Genomic DNA, 26,937 nt, shown 5'->3' with positions numbered 1-26,937 from the left:
CTACTGTAAGGGCTCCTTATCTAAAGCATGCTGTACCTGCAGGGCTTGTCCTGGTCTAAACATCCTTTGGTAATTTGCCAGGCAGACCTCAATTCTTGGCTTTCTTTCCTCTATTACCTAACATGGTCTCCCATTACCTCACCGACTCTCTAAGAGAGCCCTCCCTGGGTTCTCAAAGCTTTGTTACATTCCTTTCTTGGGCACTATTACCCTGCATGGCAATGCTTATTTACATGTCTACTTCTCCCAAGGGACGATGAGTTGCCTGGTGGTAGTCATGCAACTCCTCTTGGTACCTTTGGCCTATTTTCTGTGTCCATAATATAGACACAGTGACAAATAAGTACATGTTACATACTTGAAAAAAAATAATGAAACCGACTACAATAAAGTATATACGATCCTTATTTATGAAATTCAATGAAGGTGACTGGCTCATTTAGAAAATAATTTATAAAGAACCAAAATACAAATTGATAGCTTAGTAAGTTTTCCAAGGTCTGAGTTTAGTGTTCAAGTTGTTACTGATTCAAAACATAGGCTGTTGTACTAGACATAATATTAAAATCACAAACCATGTAGAACTGAGTTCTCTGGCCCTTTCAGAACAAAACTCCACAACATAAATGGACAGGAAAGCAGGTCCAGGAACGGAAGATTTGAACAGTTTCAGGGATAGGGTTGCAGAAGAACAGACAGAACAAAACAATACATACAAGTATTTAGACACCGCGAAGTCGATTGTTGACCGAAGGTAAGCTGTCAGGGAAAAGACATGACAGAGCCATACAGTTACCACAAAGGCATAAGAGAAATGGCGATCACGTGTCTGTGTATTCCTTTGGTAGAATGTCACAAGATTGCAGCTTGCACAGTAATAGTGGTATGCACACCAAGTACAGTGTAAGAACCTACAAAGGCCGTTAGATCTAAAGAAAAATACACAGATTAGTAATTTTGGAAAATGATACAAAACAGTGAGAATGATAAAGAATTCTAGAATTATTAAAACTGGGAGGGACAGAAACAATGAGATGGCTTTTTTTTAAAAGCCATGAATCATAAAGGCTGAAGGAAAGAGAAAGGTGAATTCAACTACAGCAAGAACAAAGAGATTTCAGGAGTAGAGGGGTAATGATGCCACAAAGAGATCAAGACAAGAGACTGACAAAGTAACAATACATGAATAAGAGCAATTCCACATCAAGAATGGAGAAATCTGGCCGTAGAGGTCCGAAAGTGAATGGAAGTCAAAGTCAATCATGCTGACTCTCCCAACATTTAGGAGAGTGGTGTTGGAGGAGCTAAGAAAGGGGAGAGTCGGGCTCTAAGGAAAAGTGTTTGCTTTCTGTGATTTTATAAGCTGAAAGAACTCTAATGTGACCACAGACTGAAAGATTCTATTAAGAGATCCTCAACCCTCCTACGTACACACACACATGAGCACAAACATGTACATTCTTTCAACACACTCATATATACACATACATATTCCTACACACTCAAATGCACAAATGCACAAACATATACAGGAATGAAAATCTTTCTTCCTCATCACATAATTTTTCATAAATGAATATTTCTTCTCTTTCAATTGTGGATTTGAAATATGTAAAATGCTTTCCCAGTCACAAAGTAATATTTTGTAATAAGTAAGTACATTCTTAATATAGTATACCTTTATTATGTACCAGGAATACAAAAACATCTTTACATTCAACTAAAAACTAAAGTGAGGCAAACAATAGTTGGTTTTTACTCTGGATTAATATCAAATATTCCAAATAACCATAGACATCAGAAGTATATGCTGCCAAAATATTAAACAGGTAAGTACTTGATTTGCAGATATAAACAAACTATTAACTAATTTCATTATTTGTTTAAGTTAAATTATACATTTTAATTTATAATACAAAATATTCAACTCATTGTTGTTATCTATTTAACAAAAATTTACACAATATAATGAATTTGGATGAAGTCCTAGAGAATGGGCAAAATGCAGTCTTCTTTGTACCAGAAAATGTGAAAAAATAATCACTTTCCCAATAACCAGGTTTTCAGGCAAAGTAGATCGTCCTTAAAAGACAAAGGTTTTGTCTTCAATCTTAAAACAGTGCTTTAAATCATATTACAAAACCACACCAGCCCATAGGTTTTCCAGTAGGCCAACCTGAGAAAACAATCCAGAAATAAGAAAAAAAATCTCAAATAGAACTTACTTGGCTAAAACATAAAGTATTTAGAGAGCATTGTATTGATATTTAAAGACATTGTAGAATTCCTGTCTCCCCCTTACAAGCAGAGCCGCAGCAACTCGCTCCAGACAAATGGAATGAGACCCTGAGAACACTGGGGTCAGTTATGAAACAGAGCTTCTATTTGGTTCTCTTTTCAGATACATCTTGACTAACTTGAGCCAACACATTATGCAGCCAACCACAGAGGAAAATTGGCGGGAAGGCCACTGTGGAAGGACCACACAGAGGGAGCAGCAGCTGTGTGATTTCTTGGCCCAGGCTTGAGAGCAGAGAGCATACAGACCCTCAGGTGATAGTGGCTCAGATCCAGTAAATAAGTGAGTGCTGCACACCCACTACCCTCTCCTAAGGACCACCCAGGGGGCCCACAGAGAAGACCTGGAGACTACTGAAAGCCAATTTCGTCTTGCTTTGCACTTGACTGTATACTCTGGGTCGTGAGGCTTTCCATAGAAACTGGAAAGTTTAAGAAAGGATATACAACTGCTTCTAAACTCATAAATCTGTGTTTTCCAAAACAGTGTTTATATCTGTTACAGTAAAAATGAAATAAATTTTAAAACGTGCTCAAACATGTTAGATTAACCTTCCTTAACTACAAAATCTGTCAGATGAAATACAAGGTAACTCAGAAAGATGTTGTTAAAGACTAAAGTCCAGGACATACTATGAATAACTCATACATAATAATATATGAATATATGCACATGTACTTATATATATGTAACAACAATTAGTGAAAAAAGAGGCCATGATTTTGAAGAGGAGCAAGGAGGAGTTAGTATATGGGAGAGCTTGGAGAAAGGGAAGTGAAGTGGGGAATGATGTGATTACATTATAATATCAGAAAGAAGAAATAACGTTTTAAAAGCATCTAAGTATTTTTTAACATGTCGAAAATATGAGAAGTGAACAAACTTCATTTATAATCATGTTTATGTAAATATATTTATAAAATCATATTTGCATATAAGGAGTATAACAGAGAATCATGTAACTAAATGTAATTTTAAATCAATATTCAAAAATATTAATTTATAAACATTTAAAGTGATTACTTATCTAATCATATCTAAGTGTCTAGATCATGACCAACGATGTAAATTTTAAAAAATTTCTGAATAAAGTGTTGAAAATATAGCTGCCCTGGAAGAATTACTACAAAGGACTAATAACAGCATAGTACATATACGGGTGCTTTTGGGTACATGGGTATTTTCATTCTCCAACATATTTCAGGCTTTAAGATTATAATAATTCTTACCCATACTAGTTAAATGTAGGTTGGAATCTACCCATTTCTATTTAAATTATGGTTGTAAATCAAACCAAGATGTCTTAAGAGGCCTTTTTTTCTCCCTCTGAACTATTCACCCAGCAGTAATTTGAAGTCAACTTACCCAAAATTATCATTTCTTCATAAAATGGGTGCATGAGGTATGTTGAAGAGAAAACATGTTTTTTTTTTTCCCAGCTACATATATAACACACACCCTATGGGAAAGAACTGTTACATATTCCTTCCAATTTGGAGATGACTTCAGGTTTTAAGGACTCTGCCTCACTTTTTCTGAAAGACTTTGTCGCAAGAGGGAGCAGAGAGTAGGCTCAGAAGTGGTAGAGATGGAGAAAGCAGCATTGCCCTGAAGCAATGAATGTTCTTAGTAGGGTTTCCTGGAAACATCTGAGAGATGTGATTTCTCTCAGAAATCTCCTTTCAAACAAATCCTTGGTGACCTTCCAGCAAGCAGCAAACTAACCATTTAGAACAGTATCGTCTCGTTTTAATTTCTGCAATGGAAACTTAGTATGCAGATAAACTCAACAGACAATTTCTGTGGTCTAATATTACATAAATACCATGTTCAACACCAAAGAGTTGTGCAAGACAGGACATACTGCCCTTGCGGGGTAGAGTAGACATTAATCTGACACTATTCATTCATTTTTCTACAGAATTTGTGTCACTGTCACTGTCAAGGCCTTTATATTAACTTTCCTCCCTGCTGGCCCTCTACAGTTTTCACTATCAAATGTTCACACATTTAAAGGACTTCTTGTCAAAATGCAAATGATGTCTTAGTTGTACAGGAGAGCAGTTATGACATGTCCAACTCATGGTGCCGGGACTACTAAGAACACAAAGAAGCAGGGCCTACTCCTGTCCATTCATCTTTCTTGAATGCTGAATTCATTAGTGTTTCTACAACAGGATTGGGCATTCATGTTTCTTCTCCTTCATTCCTCAGTTGCCCCAAAGGAAAGTTTGTTCCAACACTCTCTTTACCATACCGTCCTCTCTATAAGTTTAAACACACAATTTATCAATTGTTATGTCTTCTTTCTCTTTCTCCATTTCCAGATGAGAATTTGGAAAACAGAATCCTGCTGTGTATGTCTTCTGAGTTTTCTGTGTCTCCTAATCTATAACTTGACTAACATATAAGGGTTATATGTCTGACTGTCGAAGGACGCTTTCTGCTTCCCATCGCACCAGATGCCCAAGGTGGGCAGCCACTTAGTTCAGAGACAGAAGGTCCAGGGTTCATGTCTCAAACATACTTGGGGTTAAGTGCAAGTGGTAGAGTAATCATAATGCAAAAAAGTAAAGCCCGTAAACTTGAATTCTTTTTGTGAATGCTATTACTTTTGTATAGTAAATCAAAAACTACAAAGCCTCCATTATTTTTATTGACATTTAACTGAGAGGGAAAGAATTTGGATGGGAGATATAGCCTGGTAGTTAAAAGCATAGGCTGCTCTTTCACAGGACCTGGGTTCGATTCCCAGCACTTCATGGCATTGAACAACTATCTGTAGCTTCAGTTCCAGGGGATCGAGCACCCTCTCTGGTCTCTGGAGGTACTACATGCAGGTGCTGCACAGACATATTGGCAAAACACCCACACACATAAAATTTTTTCAAGAGTCTTTTTTAAAATGAAGAGTAGTTTAGTCTTTAAAAGTACCTTCTAGATATTTTAGGAGACCATAGTAATTAGGAAAATTTTTGAGTAACTGAAAAAGCACAATCTGGGATAAAGCTTGTATTGGAGTAAAGCACTGATGGCCTAAGTATGAGGATTTTTCATTCAGATTCCCATAACCCACATAAAAACCTGGAAGCAAGGCACATGGGATCCCAGTGCTGGAAAGGCAGAAACAGAAGATTCCCGCAGCTTGCTGGCCAGCCATTCTAGGTGAAGCAGTGAGTTCAAGGCACTTTAAGACTTTATCTCAAAATAAGATGCATAGGGATAGACAAAGACACCCAATGCTGGCCTCCAGTATCCACATGCACTTGCACACATGTGCATATAAACACAAATATTACATACATAAAACAAACAGAAACAACAATCTAACTGATTAGCCCTTTACATCTTGATCTGTGGGTATGAGATCAATTTGTGACAATGAATTTCTTCATTAGGTTTATTTATAGCCCAATAAATTTTATAAAATCAAACCTAGAAATATGCAGGATTGGAAAAAATTCTCACAATAAATTACAGTATCTCCTTACATATTAAGTTTTTTTTTTATTTACTTGCTGTATTAGGTACTTTGTTCATCATTGGGACCAAAGAATCTGCCAGAAACAATGTCAAGAAGGACAGCCTTGTTTGGGGTCATGTTTCTGAGAATCATAGTCCACCATAACAGGGAAGGTGTGGTGGAATGGTTTGGTCTGTGACAGGGTGACCACAGAGCAGTAGCTTGTTACATGACAGCAATTAGAAGGCAATGAACCAGATGGGAACTGAAGTTGGCTTGGCCTTCAAGTACCATTCCTAATGGCTTCTCTTTACCAACTTCCCTCCATGTTTCAAAGATCTTATAACCTCCAAGAACAGCACCATCAGTTGATGGCCAAGTGTTCAAACACATGATCCTGGGGTGGCATTTCACAATCAAACTGTAGGGAGTACCAATATCTTAGATTTTTGAAAGTGAATGAAAAACTAATTGTTTGTATCTGCTGTACCTGGAAGTGCCTTGGTTTTTTTTTTTTAGGGGACTAAAAATGAAAAAATTCTTTCATAAGTTAGTGAAAGAAAGCTATGAAAAGAAACTAAAACCACAATTACCCAAAAAACTTCCATTTAAATCAAAACCAATATCAGAATCATTCAAATAAAAGTTTACACTCTTTCAACAAAACTTCTGTCTTCATATTCTATGATATCTGTATTAATAATTCATCCCTAAAAGTGATAAATTAATATCTTTCCAGCTCAGGAGAGCTACATAAATCCTATATTCTCAGTTTTCATTGATTGCTAGGACAATTAAAACCAGTTTGATAAGTAGAATATTTTCTATGAGACTTCTAAGGACTATTGAAGTGATAAATGATTATAATAAATAAGGACTATGATACTTTCTATTTATGTGTATGAATGTACACACATACATATGAATATATATTTTATATTTATATACTGTGGATATGTGAAGAATGGCTTTCAAGTATTTGTATTTGAGAACAATTATGATAAGCAGTCTTCCTTTATCTATGCATAGCCATCTCATATCCTGCTATGTCTGCACTACAAAGGCCCAACTCACACTTAACTGTTACCTGAACTCACTTGTCCCTTGGATTCTGGCTGTATTTAATCAACGAAAGACAGGGGTTAGTCAGAGAATATATATATTCTCTCTCCCAAGCCAAGTCCTTGTCCACGGTGTCCTCCAACATAGCTCCGCATGCCCAACCCAGGTCACACCATAGTGTAGTCCCATTTTGGAACTCCTAGCAGTGTGAAGCAAGTGAGCTTGCAGTGACTCAAATCCCACTTACATTCAAGTCCAAGACCCTTGAATAGAAGAACCAAAGATGCTATTTCCCAGTGAGCCCCCCCATCATGCCCTCTTCAGTCTTGTGTGCTCAACTCAGCTGATGTATTTTGCTCTAGAGAGCACTAGGAAAACCAAAAGCATTTACACAAAAGAGAATCTGTTCTCTTTATCAAATAAATCCAACTGCTTCCACGCTTATGACCTCTAATTTGCGGCTGGAATAAATGAACTGACATTGTAGTGGCAATGCTTCCTTCCTCTTATGCAAGTCCTTGCCTTAACTTGAACACATTTTCCTCTTCAATGAAGAGCAAAAACTTTCCCATCATCCCCATTAGTCGCCCTCTCATTTCTCTGTCTTTGTAGCAATATCTCAAGGAGTTAAGGTGACTTTACCACCTGCTCATCTCCCCTTTTTTCATCTCTTCAATAGAGCTTCTGGGTACCCCTCTCCTCTGACATTAATGAAAATTACCAGTGGCTTCTACAGTGACGAAACCATTGCTCATTTGTCTTCACCTTATGAGCTTTTCAACAACACTGACAAACTGTTGACTTCTTTGTCTTCTCCTCCTGCCTCAAGGGATATCTGTGTATGCCATCTGTTTCTCTACCCATGGCTGAGTCTTTGCATTCAGCTCCTTTGCTGCCCTTTCCTTTGGTTTAACACCCATCGGTTGTGTTTCAGGCTCAATCCAAAGCATTCAATGGACAAAGGTGTCCATAACAATATTCTCTTTGATTCGAGCTGTTTCGCACTGCATGACTCTTCACAATATCAACATCCATCCTCTAACTTTTATCCCAAGCCCCATCTCTTCACTGGACACTAATTAGAATCAAGAAGACAATACGTCAAACTCAGTCTTGTCCTAAAAGACCTTATGACTTCATTCTCATCTTGTCCTGTTTCTCCTTATGCCACAGAAAGTGCAATGAACTGTGCTTTAAACATCATCTCTAATTCTCCTTAGCCTTTGCCCTTCAACATAAAGTGAGTCACCCATATCAATGAAGCTTATTCTGAAACTACCTGCATCATCCCCTCTTTAGGAGTCTCATGCTGGTCCAAACCATCTCGTTTAAGATGAAAGGATGTCTTCCTAAGTTGAGTCTCCATCTTCTATCAGACCATGGTCTACCAGACAATAGGAGTAATTTGATGACATTTCACAACACTTTAAATAAAGGACACACCAGTCTCTTAGAAAAAGCTGCCCAATGGGTTTACATTTTGCTCAGAATAAAATAATCTGATATTCTTTTTATTTGAGACGCAAAATGTTTCGAACCCATGCTTACATATCTATATAATTTTTTACTGCCATTGTTGTTGAAGAAGATTCAGTCACCTTGAACTGCTTTGTAAAACTCCAGTTATATTCCATCTTATTCTGGAGTGAAAGGTTTTGTGCCTGTTGTTTCTTCTGCCTAGTCTGATGGCCTCTGTATCCATGTTTAGCTGAAGCATTGTAATCCTGCTGTAAATGAAAGGCTTTCCTATGCTGCAATACTGATTAATGGTAGCTTAGTTTCATGTCTATCATTTTTTTTTTTTGTGCTTCATTCACCTTATGTTTGTGAACTTGGTGATTTTCTGAACATTAATAATTTTCTGAAACTCAAGTGAAATGTCTGGAGCAAAAAACAGTGTTAAGCCAATGTCTACTGAATATCATGCATTCCTGAATTTATTTGTATTGATACAAATAAATTGTTTCAACAATTTTAAAAACCTTGTTACCTAGTTTTAAAATTATAAAGACAACAAATACTCAGAAGAAAAGTAGACACATATACAGCAGATCAGTGATTTTCAGTCTCTCGGTCAAAACCCCATTGATGATTGCATATCAGATCTCCTGCATATCAGCTATGTACATTACAATTGATAAAAGTAGAAAAATCACAGTTATGAAATAGTAATGAAATAATTTGATGACTAGTGGTCACCACAACATAAGGAACTGTGTTAGGGTCACAGCAGTAGGAAGCTTCAGAACTGCTACCTTAGAGAGACTTGATATAATATACTATCAATAAATTACTGGGAATGTTTTGAATATATAAACTCATAACAGGACCGAGTAAGTAAATCTGAACAACAAAGAGAAAATGGTCCTGAATTACCATCATTCTTGCTGTGATTATATTTATATAAATGAATATTTTCAATTTTTCCTAAAGGTATACAATAAAGACAACTGAATATGCAAAGAAATTGCATTTTCACATAAGCTATGACTAACTTGGAAATGTGATCTCTAACTGAAGTTGAAAACTTTTGCCTTGAAAAGATTTAGCACTGTGAACACTATCAACCCATATAAAATGTTGCTTAATTAGAAAGAAAATAATAATAATAATAATAAAAGACATGTTACATTCTTCTATCTAATTCTTCTTTGAACAGCTCAGATTTCTAGTGGCTCCCACACAATCAAGTACACCATAGAGCCTTCTTGTTGTCATTGGATTTTAGTTATTAAAGCATCATTTACAAGTTACTTACCTTCCTGCTTTTCTCCACTTAGTATTCGGTCCAACCCATTTCGTTCCTCCTCTCCATTTTCTCTGCAGTTCCTTCCCGCTGTCCACACCTCTAGTTTTCAGAAGGTGTCAAGAGCTCATGTCTTGAATGTCTCTATCTATAGAGATCTTAGCTCTCTTTATGACTTTAATGTCTGTATGCTCATTAACCATACCTTCACAGTGCAACCTATACATCATTAACCTACTGATGTATGTCTTAACCACATCCTAATAAATTCGCCTGGGTATTTATGCAATGTCCAGCTGTGCTCTAGCTTCCTCTAACCACAGATGTTCTATACTAACTATTCCCATTTTAGAAAATAACATCTCCAATGATGCCAGTTTTTCAAGCAGGCACAGTCATTTGCCACATGCAAAGCATAACAATACTACTTTAAAAAATGAACTCAAATGATCCACCCCTGATATCACAATGAAGATCTGAACAGAAACTGGCCTCCATGCTGTACTGTCTCATGCTGAAATTTTCATCTTCGGTTACAGAGGAAGTAAGAGACAACTTTGGATTTAGAGAGAGGAGGTCAGACCAGGTAGGCAAACAACTAGCCACTCTGTTCTGAAAGAAGAAGAGATAGAGTGTGGTTCGGCCTCCTTTAATCTCTTGGGCTTATATTGAATAGAATGCAATCAGTGATTTCTAGAATCTTTACAGCGTTCTGAAAGTCTTTTCAACTTTGTAGGATGCATAATGTTTTCCATTCATGAGTAAACCAGAGTGGTAACTACCACTGATTTTCAAAATTCTCCATGATGGATTGGATAGACAGGTCTTTCACCAGGAAAGGGAATTCTGTCTGCGGGCTGCCTTCTAGCCGAGTCAACTCTATGTATCTTGGAACAAGGCTTCTTTGAATTTTTCAGGATAAATGAACTGCAACGAGGTAATACTCATATTCCTGCCACTTCTTACCACCTTGACACTGTAACCCACTCCTGGTCACTATCAACTTGCCAACTGCTGCCACAACATCGTATTGTTGTACACAGCTGAGTTTCAGGCACCTACAGCCCATTTCCAGGGGAGTCTAGAACAATCCTAAAACCACTCCCTCTTCTATTCAAATGCTCAAATAGCTAAAAATCATACTGATAAAGGTGACTCATAACATCTCCCCAATTAAATATCTGTCTTCATTTTCTATTCCACTCCCCAGGGGTACTCTCTCATCAGTATGGGCCAATTTGTTGATAGTAGTAAAATCTCCAAACCTCTGAACCTTTTCTTGCTAAAGGCATAAATACGTAGCTTCTATTTGAGAGAACATTTAATTTCTTTCTTATGTGTATTCTTTACTGTTGTCTCAGATATTATCTTATGCATTCTTCCTCTTATAACTTAATTTAAATACATTTTAAAATTTACTAATATTCAAATACAAATATTTACTGAATAGGTAATTCTTTTCCAGATGTGGGCACTAAGTTATAAAGATAAATATGGCATAATCTTAACCCATCTATGAATTCAAATTCTTTGAAAGGAAATAAGACAAGTATATATTTCACTGAAATTTTACTATAAATAGGGTACAATAAAGTACTCTAGAACAGGGCAGAAGAATGGGCACATGGGAAAATGCTTTAGAAGAAGGATGACATCTGAGCTCAATTTTGAAGGGTAAACTGGAAAAGGTGGAACACAGGAATCCAGATGTAGATGCTGCAGCAGGGAAAGCAGCTGCAGGAGCATGTCCTTCATGAGGAACAGCTTCATTAAGTGTGGCAGCGTGAAAACAGGTAGCTGACGGCCCTGGTGCAGTCTGCAGGTGCTCCCTTGCTTGGTTAATTCTAGATACTTCTAAACCATGGAGGAGTCCAAAGAACTTCTGTTCAACTGAGTGACCAACACAGACAAGCTGAGGGGATTTCAGCAATACCAGTCAAGAACTAATGTGATCTAAGCTATGCAACAGGGAAGAATTCATGCAGCCTGCTAAAGAGGAAACTGTGGTGCCAAGGCAGGCTTGTGTCGAGGAACAGAGATGACAATAGAATAGAAGAGATGGGCTGAAAGGCATTTGTGAGACAAATGTTATGAATGGATTAGCAGATGTGTCTCCATGGGCGTGGGTGTGCAAATCAGATTTGTGGACTTGAAGATGAATGCAATTCCTTGTCTGTTTCCGGGAGAGGATTGAACAGACGTCATAAGGTTCTAAGCTTTCTTTTGAAGTTACTGTGTGTGGAATGACTCTACATGGAAACCACCCCATTCATACTAGGAAACACATGAAGGAAATGCAAAGAGAGTTGCCAGATGGAAGTATGGGAGATGGAGCCAGGCAAGTTTGAATTGATAAAGCAAAATCCAGAGAAGACCATTTTCAAGGTTAAAGAAAAGATGACCAAACTATACCGATGAGACATTGTAAATGTTGAAGAAAAGAATACGAACGACCAAACTCTACCACAAAGTCGTAAACCCGCATGATGGCAGACTAGAAGAAAGCATGTCCGTTTCACAGAATCAAATATCAACTTCAATGCAACCTCTGGGCTTTGTATTTTTCCACCAGCTTTACTACTGAATCAGCCAGGGCCCAGAAGGGTAGCAGACTATCAGGGTTCACATTCCAATAAGCAAGAGGGACAAAATGGGAGCCTGCTGCTGTGTACATCCAAAGCCAGTGTTTTTACTTGGTAATCCCCTGTTCCTTCATTTAATGCCCTAAGGCTCAATGCTCAACTCACCCTAAACCAAATGCAGGAAATCATGATTGACACCACTAATTGAATGATTCACAAACAACACTCACCTCACAGTTCCCCATGAAAAGCTTTCAGAAGAACATTCATTACTCTCAGTTCCCTTGGAATCACCCAGGGCATGATCAAAGAATATTGTGTCCCCATGATGTGAGGACTTCAAGCCTATCTAGTCTTTTTCCTCTGTCAAACTATAAGCTCTTCAAGAAAACACACAGCTTTCAACAATAATGTTTGAACTCTGCAAGTTGAGTGAGGATAAGGGCAGGAGTGTCAGTGTATGGCCTGGATATTGTAGAACTGAAATAGGAAACAATTATAAGCAAGGAGATTTGTTATTTCAACAGCTGATCTGAAAAGTCATATAGAGTATAAATAGACATAGGAAGTTACCCAGAAAACGGGTCTAACTTTTAGATGTGAGCCTTATTTCTTAAATTAATTTTAAATTATGGAGCTAACTATACTCTAAAAGGCTGATCAGCATCTATACTTTCATTCCTATGAAATTCATGAAGTCAAAAATTTTCCTAATAGTCACTTTTAATATCCCTTCAGATTATATCCTAAAATTAATATCTCCCAAATATTACAGTGGGGCACAGAGCTCTGTAGTCTGGTTAAAGCCAGCACACAGTTCCAGTGTTAGTAGTATCTAGGGCAACACAACATAAACCCTGGCTGCTTTCTCAACCTACATTTCAAGGATAGAAGGAAACCAATGAAACAAAAATAAAACCCAAATAAGCACCTCAGACTAGACCTCATAATAGTCTGTGTAGTTATTGTTGGATTTTTGTTTTTATTTTGTAAGTAGACATGAGGGGAAAAAAATCACAGAATATTTCTTACGATTTGCATATCAAATCACACACAGAGGCCCTCACATTGCCGTTTGTGAGACTGAACTCCTAAGTTCTTCCTTATTTTAAATAAGAAGGACTGGAGGGACTGGAGAAACAGTTCAGTCCAAAAAAATGCTTGCCACGGGCTGGAGAGATGGCTCAGAGGTTAAGATTACTGACTCCTCTTCTACAGGTCTTAAGTTCAACTCCCAGCAACCACATGGTGGCTCACAACCATCTGTAATAAGATCTGGTGCCCTCTTCTGGCCTGCAGGCATACATGGAGGCTGAACACTGTGTACATAATAAATAAATAAATAAATAAATAATAAATCTTAAAAAAAAAAACCAAAGTGCTTGCCACACAGACATGGCACCTTGTTCAGATCCTCACGAGTGAGGCACTCTCCTGCTCCTGCGCCGAGCAAGGTGGTGTAAATCTGTAATGTGACCACTGGAGAAGCACAGGAGGATCCATGGATCTCATTGGCCACCTAGTCTTGCTGATCTGGAAATTTTCAGGTTCAATGAAAGACCCTATCTCAAAAAATAAGACAAGATCTCCACATGCATGCACACAGCACTTGCAAGTGCTCCCACAAACACACATTTGCACACACACATGCACATGTACACAAACATACGCCACATACACACAACCACACACACGTGAGGTCATTCAAGGCTAGCCATCGTGGAATAAATGTACAGTGGTCAACATAAGCTTCACCATTTGCTCTCATTGAAGGCTCAGTAACAAAGGAAGGCAGAGAATTTTTCATCTTAAACTCTCCAAAATAAACATGATCTGTCACATCTTGCATGGAATTTTGAGAAGAATGAGCAATCGTTTCAGATGTCAAATGTAAACAGTGTAAGGAAGCCTAAAATTCCATTACTTTTTTTCTGCAATGGTATATTGTCAACTTGTCAGATGTATCTTAAAGAATTAAACTACAGGGTATCTCAATGAATCATCATAACCCCTCCTGGCATGGCATTGAAGGAACTTAAGGCAGAGCCACATTAGCAAGTGGCCATTCACACGCCTGTCGTGATGATGCCAGAATTTTCACTTTTTACATGAGCCCTAATCCCCAGTTTCTGACGAAGCGTTTTGAATGCTGCCTGCTTTCTTTAGGGTAAAGTAGTTTTCACGTAAGAGTTAAAATAATGTAGTGGACTATTTTGTAATGGGTCATGGGATGTTAGAACTGCCATGTGTCTAGAAATGTATGTGAAGAACTATCCCCCAGGACTGATGTAAATACAGGGAGAAAGGGACAGCTGGGGTGCACTGAAACCACGTCACCCTACAATGTGTCTAAAGGAGAATTTTGCTGATGAACGCTCATTAAATATGCTTTGATGACTAGAAAAAGGCAGCACGATTGATGTAAGCCAGATCCAGAAAGACAAATACAGTATATACTTACTCATAAGCAGATAATAGACATAAAGCAAAGGGCAACCAGCCTGGCTATAACCCCAGAGAACCTAGGTAACAATGAGGACCAAGAGAGAGACATGCATGGATCTGCCTAGGAAGGGCAAAAAAAGACAAGATCTCCTAAGTAACTGGGAGTGTGGAGGGCAGGGGGAGGACAGAGAAGGAGAGAAGTTGGGGGGAAATGCATAGCACAGTCCTATTCAAACAATTGAAATGAGAAGGATTTAATAACAACAACAACAAAAGGATGAAAAAAATATGTCATCATACGCTGTCATCAAAGTATTTGCTGCCAGACCGGTAGCAGGGTGCATTCTGGGTTCACGGGAGTATACAACACAGTTTGAAAGCCTGTGTAAATATGCAAGTTATGCTAAATATGTTAAAGAATTAACTTTGTGTCCCAAACAAGTTTATTTATATGAGGTGATTAGGGACAAAGTGATCCTTTGGAATTTAAGTAATTGCCGAGGTTTATATTTCTACTTTGAAGCTGACAAACAATAAATACATGGAGGTATCCCAGGGCAATGACATTCTAACATAAAACAACTATAAAGTGACTTGCATATTTGCAAGAAACAAAAGTCCACTTGGGAACATACCTGTGCTCCAACAATACAGAGCTCTTCACAAAGTTCAATTCCATTGTGTACAGAGAGGCTCTACTGAGCAAAAGGGCACAATCTTCCTACTAAGAAAATCTAATGTCAATATGGAGGTCGGCCAGATGGCTCAGCCAATAAGCACCAAGTCTGATGATTTGAGCTTGATGACCTGGATTCACATGCCAAAAGAGAGCCCTGACTCCTGAAAGTTGACCTATGACTGCCACCTCTTTATCATGGCATATGTGGACCCCCTGCACAAAAACAAATATATATAATAAAAGACATCTGAAGTCAATACAGAGACCATTTAGACTGGGGGTAACCTTCCATCAGGGGAGAGCAGTGGATTTGAAGGTGCTCAGTGTTGTGCTGAAATTGAAAGAGTTTTTAACAAGAGGGACATGAAAATAAGAGTGTGCAGATAAGGGTACACTCGAAGAAAACTTTAAAAAATGAAAACAGAATAAGCGGTGAAAAGATTAAAGAGCGGCACGAAGCAATTTGTATATGGTGCTGAATGCATCAATAAACGTTTCGTTGGCATATAGCATGTGAACAGTGTCTTACCATATATTCCATATTAGAGGCGGTTGGATACACCTGACTTCGCAGTTTATTATGGAGATCCAAGATGCTCTGCATGTCGTTGTCCGTGATGGCTCTTTTCCCTCTTTGCTTGGCTGTCCACCATTCACCGTCCTCATCCATGTACTTTTCCAAAAGTTTCTCCAACAAAGTGGCGTTAGGAACCACCATAGCTGGAACAGCTCTAGCCACGAAGAGCAGTGTGGTCACTCGGAGCCACTCCCGTGCAGTACACATCATAATGAATGGCCTCGGGGTTTCCCCGGGAAAATCTCCAAGATAGGCTCTTCCACGCCTTTTGGCTATAAGACATGTCATGTGACTAAGATGGATTTATTTTTAATAGCAAACTGCAACAAGTAAGCGCTCAGTTTTTGAGAACACCTTTTCTATAGCCCTCATTCCCCCACCGAGAATGTTCAACAACACACTGTTTGCATAAAATATTTTTCCAAGCTACCCATGAAGCCAAAAGTCAAGGGCGAAAGTAGCCAGAAAGCGAAGCTCAAGGTTTGAGAATAATTTCTGAATTTCAAGGTTTTAAAGAACACAGACTACATTTAGCCTTCAGAAAATACAATTAGTACAGTGTTTCATTTCTATCCAGAGGTTCTTTTTTCCTGTAGAAACTTTCAAAAGTTTTTGTTGTTGTTGTTTTTAATTTAAAACACAATAACCCAATATCTCATTTGTGGTTCATCGCTATTCATAATGTTCATAATGTCCATAATGGTCTGAAATTGCGAGCGAATTTTTACACTATCCATGCCTGTCCCACGGGTACCCGGAGAGGGCCCGGTGGAACACTGCGAATGAATGTCCAGGTCCCTGGAACCCAAGCGCAGATGAAGAAATCAATTACATTCCCTGCAAAGTTTGTGCCCAACTTGCAAACCATACCCCACCAAGAGCTCTCCTGGAGAACTTCAGAACAAGTTCCCTTGCACACAGCAGGAGCCCACAGTTCACCGAACTGGGCAAAGAGGGCGAGCCCAGGACAACGTGAAACCAAAGAAGTCACTTGCAGGAGGAACTAAGCCAGGCTCATCTCGGTAGCCATGGATTCCCACCTATCTAGTCTGGGCCAGACTTTTCTCTCCAAGTTGGTGTTTTCCCTAGATCCTGTTTCCAAACGGGGAGCTAGGAAAACCTGGCAGCTGGACCGCTCTGGATGCAGCTTTTGAATCGCCCTTACCTCTCCAGTGTGATGTTCCCCAGGAGAGCTGAGCTGAGCAGGATGGCGGGTCCCAGCAGCTGTCCCCAGCCTCCACACAGGATTGCACAGGCGAGGCGACGGGAAAGGACCGGACCACCGCGGAACTCTGAAGTCCCTACCTCTGTGACTTCTCGCAATCCTGGGAGGAGAAGCGGATGCAGGCTCCGAAGTTAGATAGCTGAGTGGTCGCGGAAAGCAGCTCGCTAGGAACAGTGGGCCCCCCTGTGTTCCTGAGCCTTTGGTGCTGGAGGAGGGGTGTGGCAAGAGGAAGGCTCCTCGAGCTCCAGCCCGGTGCAGTCCCAGCGCGCAGAGCACAGATGCCAGGCGCTTCCGCTGCTCCCCAGCGCTCGCGGGCATTTATTGAGGTCCCTGCGCAGGCACGTGACGCCAGAGCCCTCCTTGCCCACCCCCACCTCCACCTCCACCCAGTCCTGGCCCGAGGCCCATGAGAGTTGACTAGCAGCAAGCCAGGAGCTTTCCTGGGCGTGCTCTGGGCCTCTGCGACAGGGGCGGGGATGGTCTGAACCTTAGGAGGAGGAGAGCCCCTAACTTCTCCCTCCCCTCTCAGCTCTGCACCCTCCCCTAGTTTCTCTCTGATGAGGAGATTCCTTGATAGTTTGGCTGCAATGGAGCTGGCCCCAGTACTTGAGGTGGGTGGGGGTGGAGGTGTCCTCAGAACCTTCAGTGTTGCACACACAAAAGGAAATCAAGGGGGCGGGACGAAGAGAGAAACTTGAAACTTTATTATTTGTTTTAATGTTGTCTTATGGGGCTCCATAGGGCTCTAGGACCTAGTTTCTGGAAGGAAGAAGTCATTCATTTGCTTCTAAGCCTTAACAAGGACCAGATGGAGAAGGGGTTTCAGACTATTGAGGTGGCTATTGCCTGACAGACCTCCACTTCATTCAGTCATAAAACATGCAACATTGACTTCTCAAATGAGATTACAGCACTTGGCATTCATGAAAATAAGAGAGGGTCCTTAACTAATTTATCTTTTGGTGAGAAGTGGAGCTCCCTCATTGCCCACGTTGCAACCTGAAGTAGAAATTTAGTAATTTTAAATTTATTACCTGTTGCCCTACTGAGTGCAGCGTTGTACATGTACATTTTTATTTTTGAGTGAGTTGTTTAATTCGCTTTGCATCTCTTCTTTAGTGAGTCCTCATCTCAGTTTTCTTTTCTTTTATATCTGGAGTATCACACAAGACCAAATAAAAACCTTGTCAATGGGGTTCTCAGATCATTCTAACCTCTACCTGCGTCTTTCCACTACCTTGTGCCTCCGTGTGGCCTGGCACAGGGAAGAATGGGAAACAGACCTATCAGGAGTAGTAAATTGTGAACCATATAGAACATTCTTAGGTGTAGACTCACAGTTTTTATCTTCAGGCTCTGAAACACAAAATGACTGTAAATTTGTAGGCTTGAAATAATGCATGATTCTCATGCCTGGCATTCAGAAAACTGGCTTTTGCATCCACAAATGATAGGCGACCTCATGGTACGAGTTCATCATAAAGGAATGGTGGAATTACTGAAGATGGAGTCGGTGTCTGTTGTGTGTATCACTGAAAACCGTAAAGGGAATTGAGTTAAACCTATTGAAAGGAGTTGCATATACTTGAAATATTTTAAAAAGACTTTAGTTGGGATTAAAGAAATTAAAATGGCAAAAAAATTGGTAAGGAAATTATTATATTTTAATAAAAGAATGTCTTAAATATTCCCCATCTTAAACATTCACCTTTCAATAAGCTTTTCATTCTCAATTTAGCATGTAAACTTTCTTGAATACCCCAAAAGCATACTTTTTGTTTATAGTTGTAAAGTTTATCTGTAAATTGAAAAAAAAACATCATGTTCACATAAAATTCACATCAAAGTCGAACTGTTGATTTGTGGCTGAAGCAGACCCTTGTAAAGCCTTGGTGGGTAGTAGCATTTCTACCCTTTTGTGGCATTGTTGGGTACCAGGCCAACACGGGGTCTCCCACTTCTTTATTACTTCCAAATCCACATACAGCCTCTGGTTTAATAGAAGTGTCTTCCTTCTCGCGTGAAACAAAAACCTACCTTCTCCTGTGACTGGCTCTCGTTCTAAGTGAGTCATCACAATAGATTGGTGGAGCCATGATTAACATCGTCAAGAGATGGTTCAAGCAATAGTTGCTCATACAGCAAAAAGGGCAGGCCTGTAGTTAAAGCTGAAGAAAAGGGATAGAAAAGTTTTCTTTTGTGATAAAAGGAGGTCCATAAAAATGTATTTTTAAGTGCCAGGATGTGAAATTTGTAAATACAGCTGACATTGTGCAAAGAAGACAGACATGCTAAAGACAACGACCTCTTTACCAGCAAAAGGAAAAATGTGTCTCTCTTACCCTGCTATTGACACATCACAAGACCACTTCCCCTCTGTTTTCTTGTGTGAGATTATAACACATGTGGTAGCCACACCAGACTGGTTTGAGTGTTGAACTACTTGTAGTGCTTTTCACTATAAACCACATGTTTCCGCAAGATGGTTCTTCTTTGCCTGTGTCATAATCTCCATGTTGTAATTTTATGAGAAAGGAATTGCCTTAATGTGTTCTAGCTAACCACTGAATTTCCAAAAGTGAGTATGTGTGGTAGAGATGGCAGTCACTCCATCGGTTATTACTCCACATCTCATCTATCAGGACAGCTTTACATTTCTCCAGAGGATTTCTTGTGTTTGGTACTTTCAGAAATAGAACTGGTGCTTATTTATTTTAAAGATTTATTTGCTTTTCTCTTACATATATGAATAGGTGTCTGCATGTTTGTGCGTGTACCTGGTACCCTAGGAAGACCTGAATATTATGTCAGATTCTCTGTAACAGGAGTTACAGGAGGGCACTAGCCACCACATCAGGACTGAGAACCAAATCCATGTCATCTCCTACAGCAGCAAGTGATCTTAACTCCCAAACCATTTCACCAGCCCTGGACCCTGCAGAAAGAAGACTTGCCTATACAAAAGTCATGAAGAAAACCCTGCTATGTTACCTCTTAACCATATTTTTGCAATTTTTCCCATTACATCTTTGTTCCATACGAGATGGACTTTTTAGTATTCTGCAAAGATGAAACAGTTTAAATGGAAGTAGTTTTATAAAGAACCACAATGATTGTCATCGTCACTGGGATCGTTCAGAATAACATTCAAATTTAAAAATTAAGAGGAGAAATAAATGCCATTGCAGAAGCCAGGCATATTTTTATGGTGCTTTATTCGGATTAGTAAAGACTAACCGTGCAGACCCATATTCGCGTCACAAGTTGGAAACTCCTTGAAGTGTGTCTCCGTGTCTCTGAAGGAAATCAGCCTGCTTTTAGGTTCGAATGAGACCCTTGATCATTATTTTGCAGTCTGGCTGCTCTTCCCTCACTAACTTCAGTAGCTCGCTTAAAGTTATCTTCTCTCACGGTTGCGGCAGTCTCTGTATATTTCAAAAGCATTCAGCAATTTCTGTGTGCTTCCCTGCCTTTCTTAATACTTTTGTCTGTGCACGGAATCCTCAACCTTTTCGTCTCATGATCTACACCCAAACCACCCTCTTCCTCACTGGTTTTCACAGTTTAGCCATCCTCTCTGCCACTTCACTGCCCTCTTTCTATTTTTCAATTGATAACTGCTTAGATACTTGTCCTATTTCCTAGCAATGTGAAAAAATTCTTGACAGAGTAAATTTTGTGTGTGCATTGTTGTTTATGACACACAACTTGGAGTTTGTGGAATACAACACATGATCTTGGGAAAGTGAGTTCGTTAGTTGCTTTAACAAAATACCAGACATATGCAACTCAGGGGAAAGGACTTATTTGGGTTTACAGGACAGGGTGTATATAGTCTTTGTTATGACTGGAGAGCAGTTTAAACACGAAGTGTCTGGTCTCAGATGTGAGGTGACAGGAAGCAGACAGCTATGGCCAGAAGGGAAGTCTAGCAATGACCCTTAAGGTCCAGCTCCAGTGGCCTCCATGTATCAGCTAGGCCTAATATCCCAAAGGCTGCACAACCTCTACAGAGAGCACGAGCAGGCAAGGACCAAGCGTGTAAACACATTCAAACCGAACAGTCCATGTGCTCCGGGATGTGCGTGGCAGACGGACTGGAATCCGTAAAGTAAACAGAGATATCGTGCTTGAGATGATTGTCACCTCAGATATTTCCTTGGAGGAAGACATCTATGACTGAAGTATGTGGGAGTCAAATACTACATAGTGAGGAGCAATTCAGATGGTTTTGAATGTAAAAAGTAGACAGGACATACCAACTCTGGGAAATGTCTCCAGACCAAATGACATTAACAGAGTTTCAGTGCTCTCTGGTTAAGGAGTACTGCCTTAAGCCATTCTTTTAAATTCAAATACATGGACACAAAGTCCCCTTTAAATAAATAAATTCATTGCATATCGAAACCATTTATTATTTTCCATAGAGCCTTCCTATTAGAAAAGCCACATTGTATCTCAGGAGGGTGCTGCATTTGCCTTATGAATATCATCTCCACTGGCAGATTATGTTTCTGCATATCATTGTAGAGCCAATATGCATAATTATATCATCAGCAGATTTTCTTTTATCTAGAGCATGTCCATCTGTCTGTTTTGAGCAATGTGTTTTCCCTTCTTTAAATAAACATAAATACCAAACTATTTTCAAATTAAAGAAGTTCAGGAGCACATTCGGGGTGACCGCTTGCTATCTAGCCTGGCAGATGTGCTCCTCAGTGTGTTTGGGGTCCAGTCTTCCAGGCTCAGGGGAGGAACTGTTGAAGAAGGAGCACAACAACAGGGCAAGTCTCCACCCTTTCATCATGGCTCAGGCAAATTTGGGCATGGAAGCCTCCTCAGCCATCGTTAGCCATCCTGTGGAGCAATAGCTGGTTAAAGCCCAGAGCTCCACTTCAAATGACAATTTGGCAGAACAAGAATTGAGTGAACAGAACATCCACGTGTCTAGCATATAGATGAACTCTATGATTAAGAAATTGTGTATGAGCAAGGGGTGTGTGTCTGTGTGTGTCTGTCTATGTGTGTGTGTGTGTGTGGTGCCTCAGTATTAAACATTCTTTCACTACATATCAAGGGAGTTACTAATGAAATTTTATTATAAATCGATGAATTATACATAAAACACTGGGGATATGGAAGAAATGAGCAACATTTTATTTGTAATACATAACCTCCAACTATTCTTCTGAGAATAAACCTAAGAATTGGTATGGATCTTATCAATGTTTTTAATCTAAAAATTGTCATTGAGGAAACGGCTCAGTCAATAACACATTTGGCATGTAAATACAAGGACCTGGGTGTGGACCCCTAGAACACTGGACAAGACAGCACAAGAATTGGGTAGGCAGAGACAGGAGGATTCTTGGCGCTTATTGGCCGTACAGCTTAGTTAATTCAGTGAACTCCAGGCTCAGTGAGAGACTCTGCCTCAAAAAGTACAGCAGAGAATGAATTAGAAATATAACTGACATCAGTCATTAGCATGCACTCACATAAACACATACATATTGAGTGTAATACCCCACCACACACACACACACACACACACACACACACACACAAAGAGAATTACTATAGAATAAAAGATGAAGTGGCTAATGGCATTATAAACAATAAGCAAAACATAAAGACAAAAAGAGAATATGCTTAAATAACCTCCTTTTTCAAACAAATCTGAAGCATCTACCCCTTAATTTTTTTTTTTTTTCTAGACAGGGTTTCTCTGTAGTTTTGGAGCCTGTCCTGGAACTAGCTCTTGTAGACCAGGCTGGCCTCGAACTCACAGAGAACTGCCTGCCTCTGCCTCCCAAGTGCTGTGATTAAAGGCGTGTACCACCACCGCCCAGTTACATCCACAGTTTTAATATTAAAAACTGCATCTTTGTCAGGAGGTGCCTGTTTCTGCGTCAGACTTGATTCTTTCAGTGGTCTGTATTTCAGTACCAATTTTGGTATCTTACTGATTCTAAATGTTTCTTTCTTGATGCCGTTTGTGCAAATTCTTTACTAAATTATAATATATCTTAATTGCTACAGGTATCCTATCTCTTTCCTTTCCTTTTATCTCAAATCCTAATTCTTCACAAAAAAAATCCTGGTTGTCCAGCTATAAGCATATTTTACCTATACTCTAAAATCTGCATATAGCCTAAAATTCTCAATGCAAGTCCAGAGTAATAGTTTAACTATAATTTCTCTTAGATCTAGAGAGACAGGTAAGATTTAATTACAATGGAGATCTATATTTGAGAATCTTTATTGTGTACACGAAAGTGAATGTGTTTGTGTATGCATGCACATGTGTGCATACATGTATAGACACCAGAGGCTGGCATCAGATTCCATCCTCACTTACTTTCACTATATTTATTTTCGCCATATTTAGACCATTTGTATGTGTGAGAGTGGGGGGGGGCGTTTGGTATGAGCTCCTGAGTCCACATTTCTGCAGAGACCAGGGCTCTCAGACTCCGCTGGAGCCGGAGTTATAAATGGTTCTGAACTTCCTGTCATTAGTGTTGTGTTGGGAACCAAACTCAGGCTTTCTGAAAAAGCAATATGTACTCTTAATCACTGAGAAATCTCTACAGTCCAGATCACCATATTTTTTTGAGACTGAATTTCTCACTGAACCTGGAATTCAATTCTGCTGAACTGTCTGGGCAGCTAGAGGCTCCAGAGGTCCCTCTGTCTCTCCCTCACTGGTGCTGGAATTACAGGCACATACCACAAAACCTGGCTGTGTATGTGTGAGGGATCCAAACTTAGGTCCTTATCCTTGTGTAACGAACATTTTACTGACTGATTCCTCTTCCCAGCCTCTAAATATAATCCATTTTATCTGAAATAAGTATATACTTATAATAAGCACAATTATGTTTAATATATATTTGTAATGATTTGAAAAAAATGTGTTCTTCTATGGAAATTTTCTTCTTTCTTTCTTTGAGTATTCATTTTAAACTAAACATTACTCATGTATGGGGGCACAAATCTTTTTTTTTGACTTTAGACTTGGCCATGTCACTTCCATTGCCCATCTGAATACTGCTGGAAGTGACAGACTATTTAAACCAAACTAACACTAACACATAGCAACTTGTACCTGCCATCTTGGAATCCCCCACCCAACGTCACCACACTAGCAACTGTTCTTACACGATAGGCCTAAATTAGACTCTAAACCACGGAATTCAGCGTATTCTACCAGCGGCTGTCCAAGACCACACAGTCCACCTACCAGATTCATGAATGTTACTCTAAGCTCCTGAAATCAAACTGTTGTAGGCTGTCCAAAAATCATCTAGAACAATCCCAGCTAGTCAACAAACACTGAAAGTAGTGGACTAGCCATGTAGAATAAATGTTGTTGAGGTTTGGAGGGATTAAGTAAATAGTACTTGATGACCCATTTTTCCTTAAAATTCATGCCCTTGCCAGAGCACTCTCATTGACGAGACTGCCCCGCCCACTGTTGCTTTCTTAGAAAGGCAAATGAAAATCTTTGTCCAGTGTAAAACTGGTATGTATTGGAGGTAGGAGGCAGGGGCATGCTCACGGAGGGTATCTGCACTAACCATTTTTTAAGTGTCTAACATTTAATTCTGACTTCACTAGTAGCTTATCTTTTTTAATTTTTATTTTTCTATGAATCTTGCCAATATACCAGTTGGTGTGTCTCTTAGCAGAAGGACAAGTGAGTACAAGAATAATTGCACCTGGGCAATTCGATTTTAAGGTAAAGCAGGGAAACGGAGGATAAAATGTTGCACCAAGTGTACTCCACAGCTATCCCTCCTATGAGCTTCTTCCACTTGGAGGCACTGAATTGCTTTTCTAAAAAATTTTTGGGTTTAAATAATGTAGGTTTTCAATCAATCATACTCTATTGTTATATAATATTTTAATAAATGGGTTGCTTGAGAAAAATATAACCATGAAAGAATGGTTCAAATCAAACAAGACTTTTTTTTTACTTTAGAAAGAGCTAGTTTTGCAAAAAGAACACTCATTTGACTGAAAAAGAAAGAAAGAAAGAAAAATGTGAATGGCAGGAATCATTTAGGGTCAGTTCCAAGGTGAGACACATTTCTTGATATGGAAAAAATAAAAATGAAGTACAAAGACTTTCTGCCCTCAGAATTATTATATAAAGGAAGCAATGTTCTGCAAAGTCAGGATAAGGCTGTGCCAGGAAGGAAGTAGTAGGTGTGTGTTTTGAGACGTGAACAGTGGCTAAGATCCAGATGGCCAACAGAATGGCTGAGCGCGGAATCAGAAAAATTTAAGACACGTTTCTCCACTTGCCAAGGCAGCAGTCTATCCGAGTTCATTCAAGATTTCATAAAATAAAGTGAGGTGAAACTGTAATTTTTAATTATACATTTTGAATATGGAAAATTTAGCATTGCCTGTAGTTTAAAAAGATTATTCCAAAAGGAATATTTAAGAAAAACTATTCACTTAATCAAATACCAAAAGGTGGATTCAATTTCTTATCTGTTGATAATAATTCAGCACACAGACTATTCATTAGCAAGACGAACATTGCTCCCACACATCGAGCAAATTGCCTTGCTCTATCTAACCAGATTTCCTGTTCTACTTCTGGCTTCTCAAGATTTGTTTAAAGTCTGCCCTCGGCTCAGTTTGCTAATCCCAGGGACAGGGATAGAATTAAAGGAATGCAAACCAAGGAGAAAAACCATCTAAAAATGTACAGACCCACTGTAATTCCCCTTGCCAGTTTACTATTTTATCCACAATTTCCCTTTTCTTTCTATGTCTTTTTCAAAAGACAACTTTTTGTTTCTAGCACTCAGTGCTACTTTGAACATTAGCAACCTTATATGCTTTAAACATGCACTCAGCTATGAACTGTTTTTGGAACTTTTCTAAGGCTATTTAATTTGGTAAAACATACCTTGCCATTGATCTTCAGTTTGTGGCGTAAGCCTGGCATCATTCTGTTTCTGTAGCCATCCAAGGTGAATATAATTTCCTTAGACAGAAGTGGCTCTGTCTTGGCATTTTATGAATAGTCAGTGATCATGACTTCCTGCTTCTTAAGTCCTGGGACTGGTTGCTTTCCACTGGTCATCAACACCCCGAAAATACCTACAAGGATGTAAGCAGCCCTTGGGAAATCTATATTCCTCATCATGTAGTTGTTACTTAGTTATTTCTTTTATAATAGCATGGTAAATGCCTTTAGTTGATTGTAAAACTGAGCTGCTCCATATCATTATTGACATAATCATAGATGACAAAGTGTATGAAAAAGAAATTTTCTTTATTAACTTTTTTTTTTACTGTGAAGCAAGTTCAGGTCAAAGAAATGACCATCCCCTGTGCTGTAGATTTATGCATGTAGAGTTACTCTCAGCCAAATTATCCTTTAATTCAAGAATTGAAATTATACAAATGTGTGGCTAGGGAGATGGGTCAGTCTGTAATATGTGTGCTGAGCTTAAGCATGAGAACCTAAGCTCAGATTCCCAGCATCCACAGTAAAAGCATGTATTCCAGCACTAGAGAGACAGAAAGATGAGGGTCTCTGGGGTTTTCCAGCCAGCAAATTTAGCCAATTTGGTAAGACAGAGATTCATTGAGACATCCAGTCTCAAAAAATAATATAGGAAGTGGTTGAGAAAAACACCTAAATCCAAACTCCACCCTCTACATACACATGCACACCTCACAAAAATCCAGTCTGATGTTCACAACTTCCTACCAAGAAAGCGTCAAAATGTGGTTTGTTGTGAAAAGCAAGAATCCTGTTCTTCATGACTATTGGAAAATAGCAAAAGCCAAAGGTTAGTCTCCTTTTGAAGCTTAACCCAAAAGATAATAT

The 26,937-nt window shown here is 39.2% G+C and overlaps 1 protein-coding gene across 1 annotated transcript in view; it reads right to left on the bottom strand.

Annotated features, from left to right (window-relative positions):
- Crispld1 (cysteine rich secretory protein LCCL domain containing 1) overlaps window positions 1-17,556 on the bottom strand; it is a 34,946-nt gene extending 17,390 nt beyond the window's left edge. Inside the window, exons 1-2 of the mRNA XM_075974654.1 lie at window positions 17,019-17,556; window positions 15,806-16,125 (exon numbers count right to left, since the gene is read on the bottom strand). Of these exons, the coding sequence (XP_075830769.1) occupies window positions 15,806-16,063 (258 nt within the window). The 5' untranslated portion in view covers window positions 16,064-16,125; window positions 17,019-17,556. The remainder of the gene's footprint in view (window positions 1-15,805; window positions 16,126-17,018) is intronic.
- Between the last annotated feature and the right edge of the window lie 9,381 nt (window positions 17,557-26,937).

The sequence above is a fragment of the Microtus pennsylvanicus genome, chromosome 5, assembly GCF_037038515.1.
Source record: "Microtus pennsylvanicus isolate mMicPen1 chromosome 5, mMicPen1.hap1, whole genome shotgun sequence".
In the NCBI taxonomy this organism is placed as follows: domain Eukaryota; kingdom Metazoa; phylum Chordata; class Mammalia; order Rodentia; family Cricetidae; genus Microtus; species Microtus pennsylvanicus.
The sequence above is the reverse complement of the archived record's forward strand: the minus strand, read 5'-3'. Positions and strand labels throughout refer to the sequence as shown.